At 37.8% G+C, this 21,788-nt stretch overlaps 2 protein-coding genes across 6 annotated transcripts in view; both read left to right on the top strand.

Annotated features, from left to right (window-relative positions):
- CDC14A (cell division cycle 14A) overlaps positions 1-16,719 on the top strand; it is a 70,365-nt gene extending 53,646 nt beyond the window's left edge. For 4 of the 5 annotated variants that reach the window (XM_049807763.1, XM_049807762.1, XM_049807761.1 and 1 more), the window contains 5 exons: positions 774-889; positions 1,469-1,516; positions 2,825-2,953; positions 3,917-4,239; positions 14,912-16,719. In XM_049807763.1, coding sequence (XP_049663720.1) covers positions 774-889; positions 1,469-1,516; positions 2,825-2,953; positions 3,917-4,239; positions 14,912-14,925 — 630 coding nt within the window. In that variant the 3' untranslated portion in view covers positions 14,926-16,719. The remainder of the gene's footprint in view (positions 1-773; positions 890-1,468; positions 1,517-2,824; positions 2,954-3,916; positions 4,240-14,911) is intronic. The other variant, XM_049807764.1, reaches the window with a different exon arrangement.
- A 3,676-nt stretch (positions 16,720-20,395) lies between these two features.
- Positions 20,396-21,540, top strand: GPR88 (G protein-coupled receptor 88). The gene has a single exon (XM_049808595.1). The coding sequence runs from the start codon at positions 20,452-20,454 to the stop codon at positions 21,538-21,540; it is 1,089 nt and encodes a 362-aa protein (XP_049664552.1). The 5' UTR covers positions 20,396-20,451.
- The last annotated feature ends 248 nt before the right edge of the window (positions 21,541-21,788 follow it).

The following is a 21,788-nucleotide window of genomic DNA, read 5'->3' on the forward strand; positions in this document are numbered from 1 at the left end:
AAAAAATCACAGTTCTCTTCTTGCTTTGTGTAATTTTCATATTCTTCTGGTACTTAAGATACTGTCTCTACTTAATACTTGGGACTTAGAAAAGTCTATTTTGACATCAGTCAGAAATTATAAATAGGCATTTAAACAGTGTTGGCATACACTTTTAATATTTCTTAGAGTTTATAATATTTTCTAAAGCTAGAAGTAGGAGAAAACTCTGAAATCTGGTCTTCCTATATTCCTTATTAAGTTCTCATAGGGAATTTTTTTTCAAAATTATTTTTCTGGAGGTCATGAGAACTTTTTATTTTTTAAACAAATCTAGTAATTTAGGGAAGTTGATTTTTAGCTTCTCTTGCAGGACACACAACTTTATCTAAATTTTTTCCTCATCTTGTGCATATCACAAAATTGTGTGTTACTGCTTCCCTTCCACATTGATGCTAACTTTTAAAATAGTTAGGGAGGAAGGAGTTGGAGTTTACATGCTATAAAACCAGCCTTCTTTGAAGTAAATAAATACTGGCATTAGACTCAAGCATCCTGAACTGACTTTGAGGTCAGATTCTGAAAAAAGCCTCTGTGAATGTGCGTTCGCCTACAGTGACACACTTAATTTACTGGAACTGTGGAAAGACGGAGTAGTGCCGCATGTATGCAAAAGACTGTATATTAGCCTTTTAAATTATAATCTTTGTGAAGGAGGTGTTTGATAACTTTGAAACTGCACTACTCCTAAGGATTTGATATATTTCCTTGCTTGCATACTTTGTGTTTCCCAGAATGATTTTGAAGACAAAACAGGTGTGGAAACTCAGAATGGCGTTACGCAGGGAGATAAGCTTAATGCCTTAAAAGGTCGGAGACGGCCATGTTCTGCTACAACTGGAGCTCTGAGGTAATTAATTTATTCTGAGGTAATTTGCAATTTTAAATTCAGTCTCTGGTATCAGATCTTTATGGCAAGTACATGGCCTTGTTTAAGGCAGTGGTACTACTTGTACCACCTTCTGTGGTGGATACTTCTCTAGGTATGTATGTATTAGTTGCAGATTTGGTTTATGAATTCCTCCCCGCCCCCCGTCTCCCTGTTCAGGATATCTACTTATTATGTAGCAGTAAAAGAGAAAGTAAAAAAAAAAATTTCAAACCCTTCAAATTTATATCTATCTAGCATCTTAAAACCTATGTCTCAAACAAAATATTCTTCAATGAAATTAGTTATTTTTCTATAATTACTTTTCTGTACTCCTTATGTAAACTTTGAATTTTTCAGAACTAGTAAAAATGTGAAGTTTGAAAACAAACCTGGGGTACCTCTCTGTTATTTAACCCTAAATTAAAATAATGATTGTCAATAATTCTTAACTCTTGTTAGGCTTGTACTTTAAAGCCAGTATGAGACATGCAAGTATGTTTTGGGGGAGAGGAGAAGCTTTTTATCGTTTGGTAAAGATTGCTGCTTTTGTTTCTTTAGGTTGCAAGACATGAAACTGCACACCAGGTCACTATCGCAACCTTTCAGGTATTAACTTTAAAATTATAGTTCTAAATGTATACCACTCGGGTCTTAAATTTTCAGTGTTTTGAATTATACTTCCACATCAATTGATTAGCAATTTCAGACTTCTGAGAAGTGGCAGGTAACAAACTTTTTTAAACACCTGTGGGGGGTGGGCAGGGAAATCTAATGGACAGAGGGCTACAGGTCTACTTTGGGGATACCTTGAGTTCTTCTTAATAAATAATTAGCACATACAAGTAACTTCCTCAGTCACATTTTCTAATATCTGTGCTGCTATGCAACGAAGGATGACTAATTAACTCATAACCACTTTCTCTCTGTAAAATTAAATACTTGTCTCAAAAGCCTAAATTGGCTACATATTGTCTGTGTATCACAATTTTTGTCCTGTGTGTTTTAATAGATGAACTGGAGGTATTACTTAGTGGATACAATCAGTACTTATTTTTTTTTTTTAGAAGACATGTAAGACAAAAGATCTGTCATTATAAAGCATTAATGCTGAAAAGAACACATTCTCTTCAGTCTTGTGACAACCTGGATTTTTGAGATGGATTACTCCAGATGTCTAACCTTGGAGAGATGTCTGTTTACTCTTTCTTAGTGTGAAGTTAAAACTATTCCTGCTCAATGTCATTCCTTCTGTGCTTTTAGTTGGAGTCTTAGCCCCTGGTATAAGGATGGAGAGAATTTCATACTACTGTGAGGGTATTTGTTTATTAGTTTTTAAAAAACTAATAAGGACAGCTATAATGCTAACATTTTTGAGTAGTCCAGTGTACCATACTTATAGCTTATTATCAAAATATGAAGAATTTGGTCATTAAGGGTCCCACCCTAGAAAGAGATGTATGTTCTGTGCAACTTTGTAAAAATGTTCTTGCTGGCATTTGGAAATTATGTTCTTCTCATGAAAGCTACAGTGTTGGGTTTTTTCCACTCATACTTGCTTTATAAGCACAAAAAGTATTATTTCTCAAATTTACAATATTTAAAATTTACAATCAAATTTATAATAAATTTGATACAAAATAGATACTTAGTCTTCACATATTATCAAGGTGAAAAGTAGCCTGTAACTCTATAATAGGGTACAGCAGGGAAAAAACTTGGGAGTGGGATATTTGAAAAGTTTTTTTGAAAAAATATTTGAAAACAGGCATTTACTGGTGAGTTCTCAGTACTCAGACTCAAGAATTCCCACTTTTTAAAATACTAGTCTATGTATTGAAAGACTGTATGTGTTTGAGATTGTACATTTCAAATATAAAAATCTTGCTTCTCACTAAAACTCTGCACTCCTTTTAGACTGAATACTTCAGGTAGCACAGAAGGATCCATGTCTCCTCTGAAGGCCTCCAAAGTGATGGCAGTTAATTCACCATCTGCAGAAAGAATAAGCAGAATTCCCACATCCTCAGGCTCTAACATTAAAAGGTTTTTTTCTTCTTCTCATTTTGGTACAAATACTTACTATATACTACAGTGGTTTTCAGCACATATGCAGTCTATGAAGCGCTTGCAGTTCTTGGGTGTAAGAAGGCTGAAATTTACTTACAAAGTGATTTGCTGTTCCACTAGCCAAACTTTAGTTGCCTACAGATATATAAAACAAACAAAAACCAAAACCTATAGTACTGGTACGAGGGTTTTGGTGGCATTATATCAAGTCAGAAACAGTATTATGTTGTTCAGGTTTTGGTTTTGGTTTTTTGGGTTTTTTTACTCATCTGAGTTTATAGAAGTTTTGCAAGTATTCCCACAAGTCTTTATACTATTAATCTCAGAAAAATACTGGGTGGTAATTAGTACGATTTTTATGAACCCTTGATTTATTGCTATTTAATTCCATTATTACTATTGTACTACATAATTATGTATGTTAAATGAAATTTAGAATGATTGATGCATTTTTAATAACTTCTGGGCACAAGTATTTACTTGAAGAAAATAACTAACTTAAAAACATATTTCAGGACACCCTATTTTTATTCTCAAATTTTATCATATTACTTCTTGGTTACCTGAAGACTTATATCACATTACTAATTTCAAGAAACAGAAGAGGAGTTCTTAAACTATTACATGTACAGAAAGTACTTCAGTGTAGATCAGCCACTGCCTAAACCTTTTAACACAATCTCCTGCACATGCATATGGTTTGATAGAAGTGAAAGCTGGCCATGGTAGTGCTTGCATAAACATTGGGAACTGCTGACAAAGAATTCTGGTTTTCATTATTGGAGAGCTAGAAGATGAACCTGTGTGCAAACACAAATTATTTCAGAAAGGTCTATGTTATTCACCTAATGTCTTCTGAATTGTCTGTTATTTTTTGTATATATATCTGTACATACCTTGTGTGTATTTTTTTTCCCCCTGCATGTGTTTTCCATTCAGCGTTTCCATAAACTCCAGGCTAGCCAGTTCTCTAGGGAACCTGTATGCTGCTTCAGATGATGATGAGACCAAAATGACATCATCGTCCTCTAGGACAGGTTTTTCTGTAAGCCATATCTCCAGCCACTTGAGTGGCAGCTTGCAGCTGTCTCACAGAAATAACCATGAACTGAACAACAACTTATACAACAGAAACAGCAGTAGTGGCAACAACCTGAGCAGCCAAACCAGTTTTCACAGCACCGTGACAGATGAGTACGCATCAACCTTCCTTTATGGGCCTTACAACTCCTCCAGCACGATACCAGACTCAATCAATTCCTGTAAGTTCATAGTCACAACAGCACTTTCAGGCATCTGACCGATGCTTATCTTCCTTGCTTCTGCGAGCAAAGCTGTTGCAAAAAAACCTTAACCCAGCATAATTCTCTGCCTTCCTTTAATGTTTCTGAACAGCACCTTTGTCTGTTACCTTTTTAAGTAATTATCATTTCAGCTGCTTTTCTTTCCATCTCTTTCAAGCACCTAGATCATGGAGGCTTCATGAAAATAAATCACTCCTGAACTTAAGCTAACACCTTTTCTGATATCTTTTTTTATGGACCTTCTTACCCTTTACATTTTTTTTTTATTTCAAATTATCCATAACATAGTTTATAAGTGTATTATGTATCTTAATCTTCACACAGTAACAGATTTAAAGAGGCCTTTGTATATATCATACTAAATGGAAGGTACAGCATTCTTAAAAACAAGGCTTACTTGAAAGATGAGTCCACTTGACTTGCAACCTAGTCCTTTTCTAACACCAAATGTGAGAAGTATTTTAGAGCAAGATATTTCTGATGGTCTCAGCATTTTAGCTTTCATTCCTCAACAACTCAGCTGCATTGGGCTTATGTTGTGCCCTTTTTCTGTGTGAAGAGTCTGTATAAAGAGGATGCATGGATAAATTAATGCAACTTAAAAGTGATTCTATACAAAATGCAGAGAAACTTCAGTTATGAAATCAGAAACAACTTCAGCTATTTTAGAGGAAAAAACCCAAACATTTACTAGTATAAAACTAAAAAAAATTTAAACTATCTGCTTTCCAAAGATTTGATATCCTACTAATTATATAAATTAGTGCAGTGTTTCTAGTAGAATACATTGCCTACAATTAATTGAACCTGTCAGCCTCTGTCTAGTAGTACTGACACTTCCAATTTTTATTTTTTTAGCTGCTGGCAATAAAATTGCCTTCATATAAAATTAACTATAGAATATTACACCTTTCTTTTCTGTTTCCTTACCACTGATAAATTGTTTCAGTATAAAGTTTTAGTGTTATACCTGCTACTGGTTTTTTTGAGTGTGGCGAGTCCCCTGTCTTAAAAGAACTAATACACATGCTGCGCCTAACTAGGATGTCAGCTGAAAAGATCATTTATGGGTTGTGTTTTCTTTTTCCTGAAAAAGTGGGGGCTCTAACCCTCTTGTTAATAGCTCAGTTGTGGCACTACTTACAGTTCAGAAGCCACATGTTTATAGCTTGGGAGTATGAATTGCACTTTCTGAGGATGGATGACAGTAGGAATTAAATGGCACGTGTGGCTGAAACCTAACTAGTATACAAAGTACATTGAAAATTAAGTTAGTTGAGGGAATTTGATTCTGTATTCCCTTAAATTCAATGGATACTTCCACTGGAGAAGGAGTAGAGTTACTGTGCTAGGATGTGCTTGACCTAAAGCAACTTTTTAAAGTACTTGATGTGTTCAGACTCCTTGTTTGAATGTATATTTAGCTTCTTATCCACTACAACTTATCTGGAAAGAAATTATAATATTCCATGATCCTAGGATCACTGAGTGTTCTGCATTGAGTTTAAATTTGAGTTTAAAGTTTACTTTAAACTTTGGCAGTAACTTATTTGTGAGGGACTTCTTGAATATTGCCACATCCTTTCAGTTTTTACCCTTTTAGTTTGGCTGTGTTTTTACCTGCTACATGGGATTGAGGTAAACTATATATAATGGAAATTTTTCTCAAGTTGGATATAGAAACCTTCCCAGTTTTCTTATGATTAAACCAGTTCTAGAACAAGAGAACTGTTTTAGCTTGACTAATTCGGTTTAATTCCTCCAGGTGTAGAGATGAGGAGAGAGGTAAAAAGCTGTATAGCAAGCTGAGGATAATTGTTTTAAGACACATCCAGGAGTCTTTCATTTGTTCAGAAATTCTGATTCTGTTCTGGAAAGTCAGCCTTTTTAGGTGTTTCCAGTCTTTTATTCAACATGCTTACGGAAGTTGAGTCCTCAGGAGGACTGACAGAGGCTCCAGTTGAATATACTGGAAACAAAGTCAATACACCAGCAATGGCAGAGAGCAATCACTCACCTGACTCAGTGGTAAAGTGTCTGATTTTTTTGTTTGTTTGTTTCTCACCTTCAATATTGTCTCGTATTTAATGTATTTGAACAATAATTCATTGGAAGGTCAACTCATACCCATTCCTTTGTATTGCGCCTTCTGTAAATGATATGCTGCCAGCAGCAATTCTTAGAGTTTTGCTCCATATTCTAGTTACAGCTGCATATTATGCGTAAGTATGTAAACCTACATGCAGAACCCTAAGGGGAAGAAATACCTTATTGGTAAAGAGGGAAATGAACCTTTGTTATCTTGCACTAAAACTATTAAGTGACTTTAACATATTTCATTTAAATCACTGTTTTGGCATAGTATAAAGTTTTAGGTTGAATGGGAAACATTTTTGCAGAAAAAGTAGCTTTCTAGAATGCACGTTTCTCCTGCTTTAAGAACGTTTTAATCTTCCTCCTATCTATCTTAATGACTTATTAATGCATGGAAGGATGTAAGGGTATAACCTCTGAACAATTCTTGGCTTTATATCATTTGCTGATGAGGAGTAGAGGTTATACACAGTCAAATATAGCAAGATCTTTAAATAAGATGCTATATCCAGTCTTCTCTGGAAGAGTGAGGTGAGAGAAAAAAAGATTTTATGTAATGTGATGGCAGAAGCAGCATTTTTTAGGAAGAATCATGCCATGCAAAGTCTATGTGGCAAAATAGAAGTTTCTGACTTACCTGTGAAGTAATCTTATTTCAGTATAATAATGGTTAAACTGCTTTCCTGCTTGGAAGATGTTTTTCAAACTTGTCCTGAATGTTGCAACTGTATGGCCCTGTGCATTTGTCACAATCACAGTCAAATGCGCTAAATTGTTACCCGTTTTATGTACAATTGACTGACTTGAGTGCAGTTACTGTGATGTCACAGTGTTTAAGACAAGTAGGTTATCTGATCATTTAATCTCTGAATGCTTTCGGTCTGGTACTGAGCCTCTGACTTACTGGCTAATACAGATCCATCTTGATGGTTTATTTTGAAGACAATATAATTTTTCCTGATAATTAGTCCCACTGGTTGAATACAGTCATGCTTAAAACCATTTCACTTTTAATCTGAATTTTGCTGTATGTCTTTATTATGTCACTGTTATAGTCCTTTATTAAAGGACTTCATGACTTCTTGTCATGAAGATATTTCATGCTAGTTATCTCAACCTGATTGTCTTTTGATAAGCTAAGTTGGCTCAAAGATCCTTTTGGAAAGTGTTTGAATCCTTTACATTTTTTGAAAATCCCTTTTCAAGAAATAGATGCAGCACTCTAACATTCATCTTTCACGTTCAGGAAGCTGCTACTCAGTGCTGTCCTGCCTATAAATCCATAGCTTGTGTTACCTTCTTGAACTGTAATGCATTGGGAATTCATGGGGAGAAAAAAAGAAAAAGAGTTCTTGCCATCCAAGATACTGACTTGTATTTTAGTCCAATGTCCTGCATTCCCTGTTTTTTTAATGTGGAACTCTGTGGAAAAGCGTCATCCTTTTTTTTTTTTTCTTTCTTTTTTTTTTTCTTTCCCCCTTTCCTCTTCTTAATAGGACCAATTAACCAATCAAGGAAGACTTCAACCGCTGACATCCAGCTCTTTTGCTTTTGGTGATATTCATCAGTGGTCTTAAGCTCATGAATAAATATGGAGCAGCATCAAGCCTTAATACCAGTTCTGGCAGAATTCTCTTTAATGATTTCCACTGCACTGCTTTAAATGCTGAAATTGCTTGGAAGTCTTGACAGCCAAACCTTAGTCTTGCAGTGTTTGTATTATGTTGCACTTTTTTCTAATTGGAACACATCAGATAATGTACCTAACAGAGGTCTATTACATATACTGGTAATTATGTTTATTCATTTAACTCATCTCATCAAAGAACTCTTGAATGATAGGAATTATATTCCTCTTCTTTTTATTAGCAGAATCTCACTTACCTGAGTTAGATATCAAGCTAACCATCTGTAATTGTATAAGTACTCTATTTTAGAAAATCACCTTATGAATCTTATTTCTCTTTCTAAGTTTGTTAACTATCAACATGAGTGGTGCAGGAGCATTTTACAATGGTTAGGACAGTAAATTTTCAGTTCTAATTAATGTTCCTTAATCTCATTAGCGAGGAAATTGAGAACTTCATTTTTATGCAATGCAAGTACATCTTCCCCCCGCCCAGTATGGAAAAGCAAGTTATTCAATACTCTTTTTTTTTTCTTCTGTTTCATAATGAAACATTTTAAAAAAATTATTAATACTATTGTTCCATATTCCATTTAAAACAAACAAAAAATAACCATGACTATGACTTCCTGTTTTTGTCAGCCATATATTTTTCCCTAATGGTTTTTCTCCTTCATCAGTGTAAGCTCGTAATCCACTTCCTTTTTATTGTGTTTATGCTGTTGTATGCTGATGAACTAGAAGAAAAGCTTGATTTTCATAGAATAGACAACTTGTCATTCTACCCAAACAGAATAAATATTTTATTTCCAAATTTTACATATCAATGTTTTCATTAAACAGAATCTCTTGCAATTATAATTTGCAGAAATATTTTTACTGAGTATAATCACATTTAAGATACCACAATAAGATTTTTACTTTGTTCTTCCAATAGTTATGACGCACAGAAAACAGACTCCCCAATCAGTGAGATTGTAAAGTAGGTATGTTTCATTCAGCACTGGGCAGCACAGGGGGTAGTCCCACCAAAGTTGTGCGTGTCTGACTCGGCAGTTCGCTTCAAATTTATACAATCAAGTGTTACATATTCACAATACGCCTATACATATGCATGACCTATCCCCGCTTCATATTAAAATTAGCTGCGAGAGGTCATTTCCATAGTCACCTCTCAACTGCGCTTGCGCAGTGCCTCCTTATGGTGGTCGTCTGGTGGTTGCAGAGATGAAGATAGATGACTCCTCTTCATCACCGCTAGTAACCCCTTTTCTTGCGCAGGTTCAGTGGTTTCTTGGTATTCACCCAAGCCACAAGACCAGTCTTGGCTGGCTCTTGGGGCCAGCTCCTGCTTCTTATCAGGAACTGTCTCTGTCTCATTGGCTGGTTCTTGGGACCAGCTCTTCTTATCAAGGACTGTCTCTGCCTCAGCTAATTTCAACAATGTAAGCACTAAACATCATCTTTCATCCCCCTTTATTATATCTACTGAGATTCTTTTGACTCCCCTTGTCTCAGTCCCCCCTTTTCTAGAAAATAGTAAATTCTTTTACTATATCTAATCCCAATACTTCTAATACATTGTTTCCCTATCTAGCATCCTCTCAAAGTATTTGTTGGACTTGAGTTTCCCCTCATAATTGATTCTTCTTCCATTCACTGTAAGAGTCTCTTATACTCTTACAGCACAAAAGCCACATCGAACCACTATGCAAAGGACCACAGACAAGAGAATGATGATTATTATAGTGACAAACAATTGCTTCAACCATGCCAAATTTGGCAATTAGGAGGTTAATTTTTCCCATATCTCAGTGAATCCCCATGAAGTGTCATCTTGTGACATTAAATGTAAAAGTTGGGTTTGTTTCCAAATTTGAGAGAGGTCTGTTTCTATTCCTCTCTCTTGGTTAACATAGGTGCAGCAGCGTTCATTACGAGGGACATGTTATTAAAAGCTGCTGCTATCACAGAGGTGTTAGAAAAGACTGTAGCAATTACGGGGTAGCCCCATCCAAGATCCCTAGGAAAATGTGAACGTATCCAGCAATCAGTTTGATTCACTAATTTTTGCAATACTCTCGTGGAGTTGAATAAACACATTCCCATCCCATGCTATGCTCCTTGTTCCCATGGCTGCCCATACTACCACGTAAAAACTAAGTGTCCATCGGGTTTTGTGGTGACTTTCCGTGGAGTTTTGGGTGTCTTTTTCACTCTGGTGTGATGAATCCAGGTGGTCTGTTCCTTGATCCTAATTGCAGTGAAGGAGGTAAGTAATACTTGAAATGGTCCTTCCCACTGCAGCTCCAGAGTTTGTTCTGTAAGAGACTTTACATACACATAATCTCCTGGTTGTATGTTATGTACAGGCCCATCCAAACCTCTCCCTCAAGTCCCTACCACATGCTTCCTGATTTTATTAAGTTGCTTACCTAATGCTACCATGTAAGAAGTCATAATTCCATCCCCTGCTTGTACAGACACCCCTCGCTGTATCCCATAGGGTTGTCCATACAGGATTTCAAAGGGGCTCAGTCCTCCTTTCGCCCTTGGTCTTGTTCGTATATGCAGAAGGGCTAAAGGGAGAGACTGAGGCCGTGTCAAATTTGCTTCTTGTCCTAATTTCACAATTTGCTGTTTGATTAAGTGGTTCATTTTTTCCACTTGACCACTGGACTGGGGGTGATATGGAGTATGAAGCTGCCAATCTATACCCAAGTGGCGGCTAATTTCTTGTACTATTTTTGAGACAAAATGTGGTCCTGTCAGAGGATATGGTTGCTGGAACCCCAAAATGTGGTATTATCTCTTGTACCAGTATTTTAGTTACCTCCCGAGCTTTAGCTGTTCTTGTTGGGAATGCTTCTGGCCAACCTGAAAAGGTATCAGTTAATACCAATAAATATCGATACCCCCCTTTTCTTGGAAGTTCTGTAAAATCAATTTGCCATTGTTGTCTAGGCCCATTGCCTTTTCCAATGTGGCCCATTTCTAGTTTGGGGGTATTCTTAGGATTAGTCTGAAGGCAAAAATCACACTGAGTCACCTGTCTCACCGTGGTGTATAAATTTCTAGCCACGATTTCTCTTATCAAATGATTATACAGAGTCTCTGTTCCCCAATGTCTTTTCCTATGTTCCTCCCATATCAAATGCCACAGTAAGCAAGAGGGAATGATTAGCTTTCCCTGTGGGGTATGAGCCTATCCTTCTTCATTACATGACCCTCCTAAATCTGTAATAAGCTTCTGATCTTCCTTGGTATATTCTGGTTTACCATGTAGGGAGATTTGCCTATCAGGAATTAAGGCCCCTTCTATTTTTACCTTTGTTTTAGCCACTTGTCTTGCCTCTCTGTCTACCAGCTCATTCCCTTTTTCCAAATCTGAGCTCACTTTCTGGTGTGCCTTAATATGCATAATTGCTACTTTCTTAGGGAGCCGGACTCCCCTTGTCTCAGTTATAAATCCAAATATCACTCCGTAACATGTATTTTTATTGAGCAGTATGTAACTGGGTAGTCTTAAGATGAGTCACCTTTTGCTTCTATAGCTAGTCATGGAAACTAGCAACATGGAAAATTAGCAGTATTTTAAAATTCATATATGTGATCTTTATACTTGTAGAATAGTTTTTCTTAATAATAACTTATCATTAGTGAATATAGGACAGCCTTTGCAAAAAGAGAGACAAACACTAGTGCATCTTACTGATCTGTAAATTTAGCAGACTCAAAGGATCACTTCAAGTGTGTATGCATTTTCTATTAATATATCCTAATTTATTTTAGTAGAACCTGTGTATTCACGGTATTTCTTGCCTGCTGCAACACTTCTGCTGCAACAATGTTTTGGGAGCATTGACACACAATTCAAAAACTTAAATTAAATTACTTTTTGCAATTATCTGGGAAAAGTGCATGTTCAAGTCCTAACAAATAGCCCTAAATGCTATAGGGTTGTTCCTTCTTAAAAGTTAACTCAGAGCTGATTTGGTCTTGAAGTTGAATGCATGTGAATATGGTTCTAGTGCCCAGATGGATATGTGGTTTATTTTCTCTTCCAGGAGGCTTTCTGTGCCACCTGTTGAAGAAGAAAGCTGACAGTAATCTAAGCAGTTGCTTCAGGATGAAGTTTATTAGATATCATTAACTGTAGTGAAGCTATCTAATTCTTAATTTTTTGTTTAAATGTCTGATACTTAGGTAAAAAATGCCAAGCTTGACACTGCATGGGACCATGAAGGAGTACACATTGAGAATTCTACTCAACTGATTTTATATTCTCATCACTGCAATTCAGCAGTCAATTTTCTTTGTTTTTTCCTTCTATTCTTAACTCTGTTTTAATTAAGATTTTGTTAAATACCAGCATATGACTTGTAAAGGTGAATTGGGGCTTTTTGTTTTCAATAAAGCTTTCAGAATCACAGGCCATACTTCGAGTCACTGCAAATAGGAGGTAGGGATGTAAATTTTAAAATAGAAAACTCCTCAAAAGATTTTTTAAAAAAATAAAAATATCACAATTACAGGCTTTGAAATATTACAGTCAGTCTCTTTGGACAACATGAAGAGATTTAAAAGCACAAATCACTTAACTGCAAAAGAGCAAAAAAAAACAAAAACAAACCAAACAACCCTGCCCAGCTATAATATAATTTTTGAGACTCAAAAATTAGTCTGTATATTTTACAACAGCTCAGTTATCATGGCTATCACCATGTTTTTAGTAATAACTTTATGGTAAGTCACATCAATTAATCTTAATCTGGAAAAAATGCTGCTTAGATTTAGTTCTTCTCTGTATTCAGAAAAGGCTTTGAAACATTAGGAAGAAATCATTGCTATGTGAAGTAGAGCTATGGTGAGGGTGTCAGTACACTGAAAAACATACTTCTTAATTTGAAAATAAATAAAATAAATCCTGCCTACCCATCTGTAATGAAAATTAACAAAACATGCTATCTTGTTTCCAAGCAATCTGTGCTGCATGGATATTTGTTCTTTTTTATATGTTGCTATTAATTTTTTTCCATATTTTTGTAACTTGTATTCCTAACAATTTTAGTTTCAACTTCAGAATCTTTAATTTCTGATTTGCTTATTTGTTTATTTAAATTGTGATGTAGAATTCCTGGTTACTACTGTCTGCTAAGTAAAGGGTTGCTGTTACAGTTCTTTGTCAACTAATGCTAGCTGTTCTCAATATCACCAAAAGTGTACAGTGCTTTCTGGTCATCTTTCATCTGTCCAAGCTTAAAGTAATCTATTACTGTACAACATATGAGAGTATATAGTTAAAACGTCATGCATTTTTTTAATGTTTGTTAATTAACCTTACTTAGAAATCAGTTTTGAAGGATCCATTTCAAATACTGCTCTAAGTGTAACCATCTTTCTGACTGTTAAAATACACATCTGAAAATGAGAAAGCTTTGAGGATCATTAAGAGAGCAGACGTTTCAAGTGCTCATTAATGAGGGGCTATTCCTTCTGCTTCACTCTTACACATATAATAAATGCTCTCACAAAGGTAATAAACCAGAATGATTATCAGAGAACAGAGTGGAGAAAAATAAGCTTCTATGATTATGTATTCCATGGTGATTCTGAGCCTATAATGAAAAAATACCTGTTACATGTTTAGTTTTATGGTAAAGTATTTTCTATTAAATTATACCCTTCTTGTTGAATCCTTTCAGTACTAAAAACAGACCCTTTTTAGTCAGTGGTATTCAAATCTTTCTATGCTGACAGCCCTTCTTTTTCAACCTAGGAAAGAATATCCAGATGGTCTCAGACTTTCAAGATGTGAAAATGCATTTAAAAGAAAACTTTGGAAATATACACTGAGACTTAAGATACAGGAAAAAAGTGGGCTTGTGATATTAGTTAGAGCTCTAAAGGTTTACATATCTATTATGCACTTCTATTAATAGTTTTCACTATGGATGCCAAAGAGCATTTCTATAGTGACTAGTTAGGAATAGTGGGAAAATGGAAGAGAAGACTCCACGGTTCTAAGCTTTCTTGGGATTCATGTTCTTCTACAGTAGTTCTCTAATTCTGATGAATTGCTGCAGTTTTAAAATATGGTTTGTTTTTGTTTTTGTTTTTTTTTAACTTGGTATTTGTTTATAACCATAGTAGTACAGTGAAGAGCTCTCTCAGATAAGACTTTTTATTCATCAGAATGACTTCCTGAGCACATCTGTATAGGAGGTAATAAAATGTTTGGATGCTGTCTAAATTGATTAATCACTTTATCATAAAACCTTAGACTTAAATAGAACCAGAAGTGTAAATAAATACAGTAGACCAGGTTGTGCTTTCCTCTTAATTATACTGACTGCTTGCTAATCCAGATGAACCATTTGCAGTGCTTCATTTTCATCTGATTTTAGTAATCATAAATTTATTCATGTGCATAATTGTGCTGCTGTAGCTTTTTTTCTCAGTAATTAGCTACACCGTATATGTTTCCTATGTCATTACCTGAATCAACATCTAAAGTGTGCTGTATTTTTTACAGTAGCACTTTGAATCTCATTCAGGATAAATGGAAACAATTCAATTATAGTAACTGCAACTGTATGTTTTCCCAACATGTTTGTAAGGTATTGTTTTAAGGTGGTGTTTTAAAGGACTTGTAACACTTTCTTCAAGAATCTCTAGAATTTGGTTTGGAAAAGTAAGTGTAGATACAGGAAGGTTGGACTTTACTGTATGTAGTTTTTTAAATTCTTCTACGTTACTTTGTTTACCTATGCAGAGATTCAGATACCCCTCCAACGCTGTTTATTTTTCTCCCTCCTGTCCCTCCTCTACTCCTTAAGTGCAAAATGCATATTATATGCAAATATAACCTCCCCAGTGAGTTTTAATCACTTTTTCTTCTCTGCACAGTCCCTTCAGTCTGAGTATGTTCAGTACTAAAGTCTTGCTGCTTTGGTGAAACCTGTTGACCTCAAAATCGAAGAACTTAAGGAAGAGAGCTGCTCACTTAGAGGAGGAATCTTCAATACAAGACATACTAAAACCTTAACACCAACAGGAGACTTCTTAACAGGCAGAAATTTCTTGTTAATGACTACTGCAGATGCACTGATGTTGAATTTATGGAAATTATTACCCCATGTTATATACAGATTTAAATTTTTAATGTTGAGACAACTTGAATATATTTCTAATGAGTTTTATTAAGACATTTATTAACTTGTGTACAGTGTTAAAATATGTATTGAGAGAATATTTTGGTATGCAATATATATAAATTATGTAAAAATTAGAATATATTTTAATTTAGTGTTCACTTTGCTACAAAAATGTGTATTTTAAAGAATTTTTACATGTTTATCAAAGATATGAAAATCTTTTTATGAACAAGATATTTTTCTTGTTTTATGGGTCCATCATTATTGCTTAAAGCCCAAAGTAATTACTTTCTCACTAATTGGTCTTCTGGTAACTTAATGGAAGTCTAACTAGTGAGAAACTAGTTATTACACTATCAACTGAAAGCACTTGATATGTAGTCTGCTTTCCACTTTCAGCTGCTAATGTTTCATAAGGAAACACTATGAAAGAAAAATAAAGGGAAAATATTTGTTGAGATGTAATGTAACTTACATCTTCCACTGCAAAGAGAAAGTAATTTATCTGATGATTCAATTCTACAATTAACACTTTCTTTCAATTTGTCTTAAAGGAATGTTTTAACTTTTCTTTTCAACGTAGAATGTTACATTTTGCTATGCAATATATACTGCAAAAATGAAGGCAGACAAAATTTAAGTTGGTAAGAATGTGCATTTACAATGAATTTGGCAGTGCTGCATACTTACATGTTTTTAACCTACAGTTGGCAGTATGTGTACAGTTTCATTAGCAAAGCACACTAAATGTTGGAAGTATATTAAATTTTCAGTTACCAACTGGATGCTTCATAAACCTTTTAATTTGAAAACTATTGTTAAAACATACAGCTAATGTAACCTCCTGTATCACAGAGTATTTTTGTCAGTAAAGATGCTCTTTAAGGTATAGTTTAATCAGGTGTGATCAGGAATGAGACTTAGAATGAAGTGGTGTTACAGTGAAGTACTAGAGATCACGTGTAAAATTTTCAGAACTCCACAAGTGCACAGTAAGCAAAAAAAATGTAAGCAGCTCTGAGGACTCGATTTGCTACTGCTTTAGAAGACAAAAACAAAACAGCATTGTTACCTATGAGTTTTTCTGATATCTATGGAAACTTGAAAATAAAACTTGGTTGAATTGTCAGTCTTTGTTCCTGAAAACCTGTGAATGCCCTGCATTTGCTTTACAACTGAAGTTAATCTTAAGTGCCACATTATTTTTTTAAAAAGATCAGATCACAAATTGCTATGGAAAGTTGTACTGAAAGTGTTAATAAGCAATACTGAGAGCAGCTATATAAATCACTGAATAAAATTTACATACAAATACTGTACTTTTTTCACAACTGTGTATATGTAACATATACACACACAAAGTAGCATATGTGTGTGCATATATATACAATATACTGTATATGAATTATAGATTAATGGTAAGGTAATTCTACCTCTTATAAAGGATTTTGTCATGTACTTTGTTATAAATAGTTTTCCTTAATAAAATATTGTTTAATTTTGAAATGTAGAGAGAGAGATACATACAGCTAATTGATAATAAAATGCCTATATCAGCCAGCTTCCTTGTTTCTTGGCTTTTCTAACTTAGATCCTTTGATGTAAACTAATATGATTAGATCTCTAATTGAAGAGTAGCTCTCCAAAGTCACCATCTTTCTTCTAAAGTATGTAGTGTATTTATAAATAAGATGATGTTGTAAAAAGACATTAGTATGATAGGTATCTCTTATAACTGATCTTTCTAGCTAACCTTCTTGTATTTGCTTTTTATAACATCAAGTATTTAATCAATATGTTGGTATTATGATGTAAAGGTTGTATTTCAAAATAACATAATTTAAAAGCTGTGTCTGAATTGAGGAAACTTCTTTTTTCTTTTCCTGGACAAGGACCCTTGTTAAAGGTGTAACACACCTTGTCTTGCATATGCAACAGGTTTCTTAGTCTCACTAACAGCATGGTCTTTGTCCATAAGAACCTAAAAGATCATGCTTTCATTTAGCTTTTTATCCTTCCTTCAATTAAAAACTAGTCACAAATTGTTCTAACATTGTTTAACTCTGCTGCTGATTTTTAGAAAATTTGTTGTGTTGCATGATTCTTTATCCACGGTGCTTAATATTCCTGTCAGATAAATCTGTACTGCAATAGATGTTGCGGACAGCATGTAACTGTTATACAGCCCCTCTAAAGGAATGGCAAAGCCAGGAATAGAGCAGATGCTTTAGAAATTGCCCAAATTCTCATGACAGTCTAATCTAAAAACACAATAAAAGGCTTCTGCCATTACATTCAATTAATGGATGGTGATTTGGATGTGTAGAGTAAATATAAAGGAAGAACAGCTAATTTAAAAGTTTCTAGTACGCAGGAATCAACCTCTCCCTTAGCCTTTTTCTAAACTTAACTTCTTTTGATTTCTTACATGAAATAGGTAAATGCCAGCTAATATACAATATATTTCTTGTTCTTAAAAATGAATGATAAATATAGCTTCTATTCTGTACCAATCAGCTTCTTAACAACAAAAAATTTGGGGACAGTGAAAGGTTGTCCTGGTTTCAGCTGGGATAGAGTTAACTGTCTTCCTAGTAGCTGGTACAGTGCTACGTTTTGAGTTCAGTATGCCAAGAATGTTGATAACACACTGATGTTTTCAGTTGTTGCTAAGTAGTGTTTAGACTAAAGTCAAGGATTTTTCAGCTTCTCATGCCCAGCCAGTGAGAAAGCTGGAGGGGCACAAGAAGTTGGCACAAGACAGAGCCAGGGCACCTGACCCAAACTGGTCAACGGGGCATTCCATACCATGGGACGTCCCATCTAGTATAGGAACTGGGAAGTGGGGGCGGGGAATCGCTGCTCAGGGACTAGCTGGGTGTTGGTCGGCAGGTGGTGAGCAACTGCCCTGCGCATCATTTGTACATTCCAATCCTTTTATTACTACTGTTGGCATTTTATTAGTATTATCATTATTAGTTCTCTTCTGTTCTATTAAACCATTCTTATCTCAACCCACGAGTTTTCCTTCTTTCTCCCCTATTTTCTCCCGCATCCCACCGGATGGGGGGGGAGTGAGTGACCGGCTGCATGGTGCTTAGTTGCTGGCTGGGGTTAAATCATGACAAAGGTCAGGGAGGTCTTTAGAACCTTGTAGCTTTTAAGAAATGCCCTGAAATTTGTTTCATATCCTCTGTTCGCTTATCCTTGAACTTTACCATTTCTGTTGTTTTATATATAAATATATCTTGTTCTGGGAGAACAAGCTGTAGCACATGAGTTCTTTAAAAAGAGGTTTGATAAATATGTAAGGATGGATTAAATAAATGTAGAGATCTCTACTGGGCCTATGATTCTGTGGCTAATGCCTTATGAAACTCTTAATCATCTCTTTAAAGTATGCTTTATGAACGTTTTTGGTTAGGGAGATATTTCTTGTTACAGATTTAGAGAATATTTTTCAATTGCAGTACTGCAGAAAGAGGAGGATTTTAGTTTCTATAATAACTATTCTCTACTGACAGCTAAACAATGAAAGGCCTCAAAAGGTTTGACACTTGATTAGATCTACACTGTAAAGTGCAGCAGGCAAAAAAAATTATAATTAAGGGCCTGATCAAGTAAATCACTCAGGTATGTTTTTAAGCACATGAGCAATCTAATTAATTAAAAAAGAGCACAGATATTCATGTTTGTAACAAATCCACATCTGGATCAATAGTCCTGTCAATTGCAAACATGAGCCTTTCTGTCAAACAAAAGATGTGCTGTATTGCAACAAAATAATCCATTTTACCACATATTAACTTCATTATCTTAAAGAATGTAAATTGTAACTCTAATTACCTCCTAATATATTATTTTAGTATTGTAACTTGTTAGCACTGTGAGTTTAACAATATGTAAAAACACCTCCTAAAGACATCTTTGGTCAATATACAGATCATACCTTATGAGCCGAGATTGCTTACTTCTGTAGCCTGCATATAACTCACCTGCAAAAACTGCTTTTTTTTCCTAAAGCCACCACAAAATTAATCAGCATTCCTAATCAGCAAAGCTTTTGAGAGGAAATGCAAGTTCTTTTACTCAGTTTCTTACTAAATCTTGTCCAGGGTAAGGACAGTTAACACTTTGTCCCTGTTTGAGTAAAGTACTATAGAGTTACTGGGAGAATCCCACTACTAGCTCTCCTCCAGTTGGGAAGGGGCTGTTAAGCCCTACTCTTCAACCAGCTTTTAGTCTGCCTAAGAACCTGTAATTCACCTTTGTGGGAAATTGTGCTCTGAATTAATTTTGGTGTGAGACTGTTTCAAATGCTGTGCTGATTCTGTTTTATCTGTGTACTTACTGACACCTGCGTTCACCTCTGGCAGGTTAGCAACGCAGGATTTCCTGTGGCCTGAGACAGGCTGAGTTTTATGAAGAAATGTAGAATATTTAGACCGAGGACCAGCTTTCTCAAAAAAGTACTATCTTACCCAGGATCTGTGTACCTATTGTGTTTGAAAGATTTAATTTGAAAAGTATATTGTTATAGACCAGTTCTAGAATTAAGCTTGCAGAAGCATGGTGTACTTTCTCTGAACAAAAATAAGATCAGAAAAAATCAGTTTAAGTAGCTAGCAGAGCAGTTTCTACAGTAAATGGACTGTATTTCAGACAGAAGTGACTGATACTGGTTTGAAAGGTAACTGCAAATGAAAGTTGTGTAAAATGGGTTAGAACCAGGAAACTGGTAAGGCAAAGAGAAAAAGAGTCAGACTGTGTAGCTGCAGTATTTCTGGAGCATGATAGGGTTTGGTGTTTTTTTTCTTCTTGATTTAACAAATTGAAAATCTGCTGAATAATTCATGAAGAGTGGAAGGGCTGAATCTTCCTGGAATGATATACAGTGTACGTACTGTGGCACAGGAGAAACTGCAAAGCTTTGTATCGGTTGCTGCCGTTTCTGCTGCTGATTGCAAGGTGCTGCTGCTTATGGCATTTTCACAGCTACAGAATCCTCAGTCGTGCTCTGGTCTGCTAACAGCCATCTGCTCCCTATGGACCCACCTTCACTAGCTACAATCTGTGGGCTCTCTTGCTACCTACCTGCCTTGGACACTGCTGTTCTCTGGATCGTTACTGCAAACTGTGTTTTCTTGCAGCTTGTATGACTGAAACCTGCCTTAGTCCCTCAGCTGCACATCCTCCCTGGTGCTTGGTGGGGGACTCCTGCAGCAGGATCTTCTGACCCGGACAAGGATGGGATTTACAGGGAGAAGTCAAAACTGAGCTGCATTCAGCGAGATGCCCAACGCCTCTTCCTGGAGTGCTAGCTCACCTTTGCTGCTGCTCTGGGAGGACTCCTCCGGGACCCGCATCTTCCTGTCGCTGCTCTATGCAGTCTTAGCTATCTCAGGGACTTTATCCAATGTGATGGTCATCTATTTAGTCTTCTCCTTCAAGAAGCTGCAGACTACCAGCAATGCCTTCATTGTGAACGGCTGTGCAGCAGACCTAAGCGTGTGCGCCCTGTGGATGCCCCAGGAGGCTGTGCTGGGGCTGCTGCCTCTCAACTCCTCCTCCCTTCGCTCGGCGGAGTACCGGCTGCTCCGAGGGGGGCTCCTCGGCCTCGGCCTCACCGTCTCCCTGGCCTCTCACCTGCTGGTGGCCTTCAACAGGTACGTGCTCATCACCAAGCTGCCCAGCGTGTACCAGGCCCTCTACCAGCGGAGGCACACGGGCTGCATGATCGGGCTCTCCTGGGCCCTCGCCCTGCTCCTGGTCCCGCTGCTGCCCGGGCTCTGGACCCCGGGCTCTGCCCAGCAGCCGCCCCCGCGGCAGACGGACGGCAGCCCTCGCTACACCGCCCTGCTCCTCGCCCTGGCCGTGCTGGGCCAGACCGCGCTGCTGCTCCACTGCTACCTCGGCATCGTGCGGCGGGTGCGGGGCAGCGCCAAGCGGGTCAGCGTCCTCAACTTCCACCTCCTCCACCAGCTGCCCTTCCCCGCCGCCCCGCCGCCACCCCGCCGCGCCCAGCGCCGCCTCAGCAGCGTCTCCGTCCTGCTGCTCTGCTGCGTCTTCCTCCTGGGCACCCAGCCCCTGGTGTGGGTGAGCCTCCTGGGCTTCTTCCTGCGGCCGGCGCCGCCGGCGCTGCAGGCCGCCAGCTGGCTGCTGCTCTGCTCCCTCTCGGCCCTCAACCCCCTGCTCTACACGTGGCGCAGCGAGGAGTTCCGCCGGGCGGCCCGCTCCGTCCTGCCCCGCGGCGAGGGCCCCGCCGCCGCCCCGCGCCCCGCCGCTGACGCCGGCCCCGCCGCCGCCGCGCCGCCCTGCCCGCAGCTGCCGCGGCGCCGGGGGACGGCGGGCAGCGCCGGCGCCGCCGCCGCGCCGCGCTGAGGGGCCGCGGGGGAGGGCGAGGGCCCGCGGGCGGCGGCGAGGGCCCGCGGGCGGCCCGCGGCCCCACCCCCACCCCCCCCCCCCCCGCCCCGCCGCCTGGCGGCGCCCGCGGGGCCGTCCGGTGCCGGGCGGGAACAGCCGCGTCGCCTCAGGCCCCTCCCCGCCGGCGGTCACCTCACGTCGTGGAGCCGGGCCGCCCGCCCCCTCCCTCGCGAGGCCCGGTCCCCTTGCTCCTGCCGCCCCGGCCC

This window comes from Accipiter gentilis, chromosome 8 (genome assembly GCF_929443795.1).
Source record: "Accipiter gentilis chromosome 8, bAccGen1.1, whole genome shotgun sequence".
NCBI classification, from domain to species: domain Eukaryota; kingdom Metazoa; phylum Chordata; class Aves; order Accipitriformes; family Accipitridae; genus Astur; species Astur gentilis.

Coding starts and splice junctions, on each gene's coding strand:
- GPR88 (XM_049808595.1), top strand. CDS start 20,452: ATGCCCAACGCCTCTTCCTGGAGTGCTAGCTCACCTTTGCTGCTGCTC.